Raw genomic sequence first — 7,900 nt, 5'->3', positions numbered from 1 at the left:
CGTTTTCCCAGTTGTGTACTAATAAGTCAGCAGGCCTCAAAACAGCATTCTCATCTGAAAGAAAACCTAAGGCTGCTTCTTTACGTGATGGGACACCGGCTTTGATACATATATCCATAAAAATGTCACGTACCAGATCGTGCCGGAATTTGAGTCCAACGTCGCTAGCACAATGTAAGGCATGGTCTCCAAATATGTCCATCTCCTTATTACAGCTTGAACAATGACTGCCTTCGGGAAACAGCGGGATGCCAAGTCGGTAGCTGAGAACGCATCTGAAATGACGAGGTCCAAGGGTTTGATTCAAACCAGCAATGGGTATGGCAAGTAAATAATCTTGGGCGTGTTTGAGCTTGTTGCACTGCCATAATACACTGTCACGTACACTCAAATGTTAGGTTGTGGGTATCCGTTTCTTCACTGCTTCGAAGTATAAAACATCCAGGGAGTGCATAGAATGAGGGGTTGTATCGTCAAAGCTATGTGAGGAAGAGGTAAGACCACAAACTTGGATGTAGGCTGCTAAGGCTTGCTGATATGTTGAGCTTGAACTGTTAGGAGGGATGTCATTCAATATGACATCCTGTATAGCCCGAGTTTGAAACTGTGAAGCCAAGTAGCAGTAATTGCTGGTGTCATGCATCGTATATACGCCTAGACCTCCGTCTTTGATTGGTAGGGTAGCGATGCGGTATTGCAATGGACCAAATCTTGCCCCATCTGCAGTAATAAGTTGTCGCAAATAATGAAAGAGGTGATCGTCAAAGTGAGTCATAGATTGCTGCAGTGCTAAGGGATTTGTTGTGCGCATAGTGAAGTATAATCTGGAGACCCCAGTACAATTGCGCAATAATAATAGTTCGCTCTGCGGATACTTGAGCTTCTTGACGACTGACATGAGGTTGATGGTTTTAGTCACTCTCTGCATCACCATTTCCTTGCTGAATTGCAAATCTAGACTGACAGGACCACCTAGGAGTTTGACACCAGTTGAGGGTCGACCAATGTTGGCAGGAAAAATGCCTGGAATTAAACTCCGTTGATCTGGTGTAAGCCAAAATAACTCGGTTTTGGTGATGTTGAGGTGAAGACCCCTGCGGACACCTTCAGATTGAATTATAGCCAAGGCCTTGGAGACTTCCAACGTATCACCAATGATGGTGCCGTCGTCGAGGTACCATGCATTTAAGTCTAACTTGCACTTGGAGGCGATGCTCAATACAACAGGATGGAGAGTAAGTGTAAAGAGCAACGGACCAAGGGGGTCACCTTGTTGCACTCCCTTAGCCGAGGATAAGATGAACTCATTATAGTATAGCCGAGCCGGTTTAGCATAACAAAATTCGACCCATTGAGCAATTGCAGGACAATGAGATCTGACCTCTTGGATTAGTGTTGTACGATCAACCATGTTGAATACGTTCAAGAAGTCGATGAGTAACATGGAAGTATTGTTCATTGTACCTTTTAACTCCATGAGTCTGTTGACGGAATGGAGGATACTTTCCCCACCACATGGCACTCCCACTCCAAACTGGTAGTCATCCAAATAGGTAGACATTTCTTTTCCAATTTTCACAGCTGCAACTTTGGAAACTAGCCTGCGCCATATAGTACCCACTACAATGGGTCTAAGCCCACCACCAGGTTTCTGCAATGGTGTAAGGGGAGCACTAGCAATGTATTCACCTAGAATGATATCTCATGTTGTGATGAGGAAGATGATCTAGAACGAGTACGACGCATGGCATCTGTAAAGAAAAATAACCGTTGTAACTACCTCGGATGGTGAGAGACTGTGGTTAAGAATGGCATCAATCGAAAGGAGATAACAAGGGTATTTTAAGAGTGATCAGAATTCTGTGGAGGAAATTCGATGCAATTGCCGGAACAAATTTGCAGACTTTTTGTCGCCTGTAAATCGCCCGGAGTTTCTCTCTCATACCCTTATTATATTATTATTATTATTATTATTATTATTATTATTATTATTATTATTATTATTATTTCAATTCAGTCAGATGGCTTCCTCTTTCAACTTCAATCACGTATTAACTATCAAACTGGATGAAAGTAACTACTTGCTGTGGAAATCTCAAATCATGGCTTTTGTTCGTGGCCATGATTAAATGGGTTTTCTGGACGAATCAAATCCTTTCCCACCTGCCACCATTGAAGTAATGCTACCAGATGCAACTGAAGCTTTTCATAATGCTAATCCAGAGTTTTTTTACCTGGAAACAGAATGATAAACTGCTTCTCAGTGGTATTATATCCTCTCTATCACAGAGTGTACACACTCAGATGCTTGGAGTAACGATCTCTCGAAAGGCATGGCAAAGACTAGAAAGAATATTTGCTTCCAACTCTCAAGCTCATATGATGCAGCTCCAGCTGCAGTTGGTGAACACCAAGAAGGGTGCATTGAGTATCCTTGATTATCTTACAAAAATGATTTTTATGCTGACAGTTGTTATTTCTCGGCCAATTTCTGATTCACAGCTTGTTTTGTATGTTCTCAATGGACTTGGCCCTGAATACGGTCCATTTGTTACGGCTATGACCAATGTGCTCAGCCTGTTTTGTTTGTTGACCTTCAAGGATACCTGCTTAGCCATGAAATTCGTTTAGAAGATCAACATGTTGCTGAACTAGCCTCTCCCGCTGTTAACAATACTCAGAGGAAACCATTTTCCGCTTCTCATGCTCAGAATTGCAACCAACAACCAATGCCTAATCGTGGAGGAAGCAACAATACTCATGGTCGTGGTCGTGGACGCGGCCGTGGTGGGAACAATAACCATCCTGGGTATCGCTATCAACCTTCACCCGCTTCCATATGTCAGATCTGCAACAGATATGGGCATACTGCACTTAATTACTATAACCATTTTAATGAAGGAGGAAACCGTTCTGACTCAGCTGCTGCAAAATGTTGAAACTCATGTTCCTAGCTACAATTATATGGATCCATCCTGGTATCCAGATTCAGGAGAAACCCATCATGTTACCCATGACCTGAGAAACATCCAAAATCGTGTTGAATACAATGGAAATGACGTTGTTACTATTGGGAATGATTCAGGTTTGCCAATAACTCATATAGCGTCTTCTTCTTTTGATGCACAATCACATTCTTTCAAACTAAGCAATATATTTCATGTTCCCACAGTAAGGAAAAATATACGTTCTTCAATTTACCAAAGATAATGATGCTTATTTTAAATTTCATCCTGATGTTTTCTATATTAAGGATCGTACGTCGGGGAAAGTTCTTCTAGCAGGCAAGAGTAAAGATGGTTTGTATCACCTTCCTTCTACAGTATCTAGTCAATTAAGGAAGGCATTCATTGGAATTGGGGAGAAGACAACACAAGAAGTATGGAACCATCGGTTGGGACATCCATCCTATAAAATCGTTCAATTTATCTTAAATAAAAATAAGTTACTTGTGAGTAACACTAGGAAGTCTAATTTCTGTGAAGCTTGTCAATTGGGTAAGAGTCATCGACAAACATTAACTAATGCTCATATCACTCAGTTCTCAGATAATTAATGCTCCTAGACAGCATGCCTGCTAGTATAGAGCCATCAATTAATTATCTCTGATCCTTAAATTCATTAAATGAATATTCAGGAATATTCTACGTTCTTCATAATATTTCGTTACTTCAATTCGTGGTTCTTCCCAGCAGAATTCCATGGGTTAATGATAAATATTCAACATACGGGCATCTGAGCCGCTATCGAGTAAGTCCCGACCAAAATGGTGCAAGTGTATTCAACAATAATGCACTAACGAGCACCTGAATGCACGAACGAGCATTCCGAAATACGAAGGAACGGTGAACCTATGCAAAATAGGAAGAAAAATAATAAGTAATAAAATATTAGCTAGGGCGCTAGGGGACTGGACCCACTCGCCGTCCGGTCATGCCGTGGCCAGTCCCGCGCCCAATTCTAAATTTTATCATATTTTTATTATTTTCCTTGATCTCATGAAAATCCCTTCATTTGAACAAATATCCTTCATTTTAAGGAAACTCCTCAGTTTCATGGTGTTCCTCGTATCAAAGAAAAAATAAAAATTAGGAAAGGTGTCGCCGGACCAAGCCTACTAGCCGGACGGTCATGCCCTAATTGTGGATGGTCCCATACCTTGCATTCCTTATTATTTTATTATTATTTCCTTCATCCCATGAAATTCCTTGATTTCATGATATTTCCTTCACATTAAGGAAAAGATATAAAATTATGGAAGACTCGCGGGATCGGGTCTCACACGTCCCTTATTTTATTATTATTAATATTATTGTTTCCTTCATCTCATGGAAACTCCTTCACTTCAAGGAAACTCCATATTTTCAACAAACTCCTTGATTTCATGATATTTCCTTAAAATCATGAAAATAATATAAAATTAGAAAAAGTGCCATGGGACCGGGCTCGTTAACCGTCCGACCATGCCTTGGCCATATACGGTCCCACACTTCATGATTTCTTTATTTTATTATTATTATTTCCTTCATCTTATGAAGTTTCCTCAGTTTCAGCAAAACCCTAAATTCTTCATATTTTTTCAAATGTTGCTCAAATGCGCATCAGAAAATGTCAAAACTCTCAGAACTGATACACGAACAATTTGGTGACATGAGCATATTACCTTGACCGACCAAGGTTGGCTCTTTGGCTTGCAAGAGGCCAGTCCCACACATTTTTATCATTTGACCTAATTTGTTCACATTAGGTTCAAACTCTTCCAAACAACTTGGAATTTCATAAAACGATCGTCAGTCGGTCCCATGACCAACCAGGGCCGGTTTCATGACCCCTTGGTCGGTCCTTCATCTCTTCATAATTTATTAGGTTTTATCACCTAAGGTTCAGACGAACATTATTTTAATGAAGGATTAAACCAGCATTTAATCATCTTTTCACCAACTGGTCTTCAAGAGACTTTGGTATTTTGCTCACTTGAGCATCTGGGTGTTACATGGTCGACTCATCATCCCATGTAGCCGGTCCCACCTTCACTCCGTGGCTGATTTTCAATAAATCGTCAATTGATCAGCAATTGATCAAAATTAGGGTTTCGGATTCAAAGCTCTGCGAAACATAATTCTTATACTCAGCCCAGTCGTCGGTATCTTAAATTAATATTTCATTTGGTCCTGCTACCAATAATTCATCAACCGAGAAACATTTTCCCAGATGAGCAATATTTGCTCAGACTAAGGAATATTGGTTCAACAATCCATCAAATGAGCAATATTTTCTCACCTTAACTATCAACATTTACTCGAGAATTATACTTCTGTCTCAACAGACACGTTCAAATCATGAGTATTAGAACATTTGCAAATCACGTTCGACTCAGCAATACAAGGACTCATCGTCCCATAAACTCAGCAACTGACTAACTAAATACATGTGTGCCTTGCAGACTCCACAATCACGAGACATCAATCGTGTCACATGGGGGGATATTAACTAGGGTTTTGGTCTGGCGGTCTATGGCACGTATGTTCATGCACACGATGAGACTGTGAGCAAGTCGTGCAATCAGTTGGAGGAGTTAGCAAAGTAGTGGATGGAAAAAGGTATCCGCATGATGAGCAACTGGTTTTAACACGATTTCCACTTCCCCACTCTTGGACTCCAGCAACTGTCACACTTCATGGGATCAAGGTGTATACAATTCTAGCAATATAAATAAGTCTTTGAATCATGATTGAAAACAAGACAATCTCTGGTCGAATAGACAACAAGGGGTTCAGAACTCAACATCTGAGCAATTACTCTCAACAGAGCAAAATTCAATCAATCATAACTTATCTTATTTCTTTACGCGGAATACACAACACACCTACAATCTTCGATCACCATTGATCTCACGCATTTCTCAGCTTCTCTCCTACAGATCGACCCATCCTCTCTTGTGACCGAATTAGCTCTGGAACGGCCATTGTCTTGGTTTAGGCCGGAGTCCTAAAGGTTGATATCTCGAAATTAAAGCATTCCCTTCTTGCAGTGCATCTGTGTGAGGTTAAGCATTTCGCTCGGTTCAAGGAGTCTCCTCCGTACGGTCGTCTTCTCAATTCCGTAAAAACCAGCAAATCGTTTTTCCCCATCTACAGATTGGAGACCACAGTGGGAAATCTCTCGGTTGCAATCTCAATTCGTCAAGATGGTCGGTCTTGGGTCTGGTTCAGTTACCAATTCGGGTTCAACACCCGACTCTAACATTGCAAGTTCTATTGGTACTGCCACTGCAAGTAATACTCCTCTCAAACGTTGTAGGCTCTAGTGGTACCACTAACACCACTCCTCCGGCCAGCAATGTCACGCCACATGTTATTACTACTATTCCGAGTACTGGTGCTCCAGTGATCACTCCTGTCAATGCTGCAAGCAATGCTACTAGCACTATCAACAATCCACCTCCTAGCAAGTCTCCTGAAGAAACCAGAGGAAATCAGCCTACCATAGTTGATCTCATGAAGGCTCATACTGAAATGGCTACAACGCAGAAAGAGTTGCGTGCTTATCTCAAAACTCTCACGGACAAGCTTGCGTCTGAACAAACTCAGCTTCAACATGAGAGAGGAAAAGCTAAAAAACATCTTCAATCGCTGATCCTGTGATCTCTCCAATCCATGTTGTAGACGATGAAGAAGTCTGCAAAGATGCAAACGATCCACCAGCAAAAGAACCTGCAAGTTTCATCACTCTAGAAGACTTGGAGAGCTTTTTAGAGGATCGAGGAAAATACAAGACATCATTTGTCCATTGTCATCAACCTCCATATCCTGCAGTTACACAAAGAATTCCTATTCCAAAAGGATACACTTCTCCAACGTTCACACTTTATAAACGAACAGGAAATGTTCGAGAACATGTCTCTCGATTCTTAGAATCATTAGGCGAGCATGAACACAATCATGTCGTTCGTCTGAAGGAATTTTCAAAGTCTCTGACAGGCAGAGCATATACCTGGTAGAACAACATAGCACCAGGAAGCATTGCCAGCTGGGGAGAGATGATTAACGATTTTTATAGAAAGTACTTCTTTGTTTTACAACAAGTCACTCTCTCCAATCTTGGAAGGATGTTTCAAAGGAGCAACGAACATCCTAATGACTATGTGAAAAGGTTCAGAGTTTAAGCTTTGGATTTCCATGATCCAAACATCACAGAGCAACAACTTGTAGATCTGTGCACAAATGGGATGATCCCGATATACAGAGCTTTACTGGAAAATCTCCGATTCCATACTTTCTCAGAACTTCACGAAGCGGCTAAGAGATCGGCGACTAATGAACCTGCTTTACTGGAAAGAGCAAAGTCTGCAAGGTCGAGGAACCTTGAAGCAGCTGACGCCTAGTCAACAATTAGTACAATCTGCCTTCAACAAAGGTTGTTGATGAAAGGAAAACCGAGACACGACATCATAACGCTTCTCCAATATCCCAGGCTCATCTGAAGGCACAAAGAAAAGATAACCAATCCTGAAATGCAAAAACCTCGACCCGGCATCAACGAACATGGAAATGGTCTGACAGACTCAAACTTCTCTCTTCTCATGAAGAAGTGATCGAGTTACTGGAAGTCTGGGTTCAAGATGGTGCAATCAAATTGTCGTTCATTAGGAGAGAGCCAATTGAAGAAGACATGTAGAATCTCAGGTATTGTCGCCTTCATAGGTTCATCGTTCATCCAACAAGTAACTGCAATATTTTGAAGCACATCTTCAAAAAGAAGGCTGATCCCTAATAGCTTCAACTGGGGACTGAAGGAGTACACAAGAATCCTCTCCAGTCAGAACCTTTACACTCTGGAAAACCAGTCAAAGAAGCATTTCAATAGTTGATCGAGCATATCTGTGAAATTGCTCTATCTG

General features: G+C 41.2%; 1 protein-coding gene across 1 annotated transcript; it reads left to right on the top strand.

Moving 5' to 3' along the window:
• Window positions 1–1,625: 1,625 nt before the first annotated feature.
• Window positions 1,626–2,939, top strand: LOC113290832. Its single transcript, XM_026540425.1, has 3 exons — window positions 1,626–1,706; window positions 2,245–2,568; window positions 2,682–2,939. Exons 1-3 carry the CDS (start codon window positions 1,626–1,628, stop codon window positions 2,937–2,939), a joined length of 663 nt encoding a protein of 220 aa, XP_026396210.1.
• Window positions 2,940–7,900: the final 4,961 nt, after the last annotated feature.

The sequence above is a fragment of the Papaver somniferum genome, chromosome 6 (genome assembly GCF_003573695.1).
Source record: "Papaver somniferum cultivar HN1 chromosome 6, ASM357369v1, whole genome shotgun sequence".
Lineage (NCBI taxonomy): Eukaryota > Viridiplantae > Streptophyta > Magnoliopsida > Ranunculales > Papaveraceae > Papaver > Papaver somniferum.
This window is presented reverse-complemented; position numbering and strand designations above follow the sequence as displayed.

Bases quoted from the DNA above. Each gene is read 5' to 3' on its own strand.
- LOC113290832 (XM_026540425.1), top strand. From the start codon at position 1,626: ATGGGTCTAAGCCCACCACCAGGTTTCTGCAATGGTGTAAGGGGAGCA. The intron at 1,707-2,244 runs GTTGTGATGAGG...ACCTGGAAACAG, and splicing joins CACCTAGAATGATATCTCAT to AATGATAAACTGCTTCTCAG. The intron at 2,569-2,681 runs GTGCTCAGCCTG...AACAATACTCAG, and splicing joins TTGTTACGGCTATGACCAAT to AGGAAACCATTTTCCGCTTC.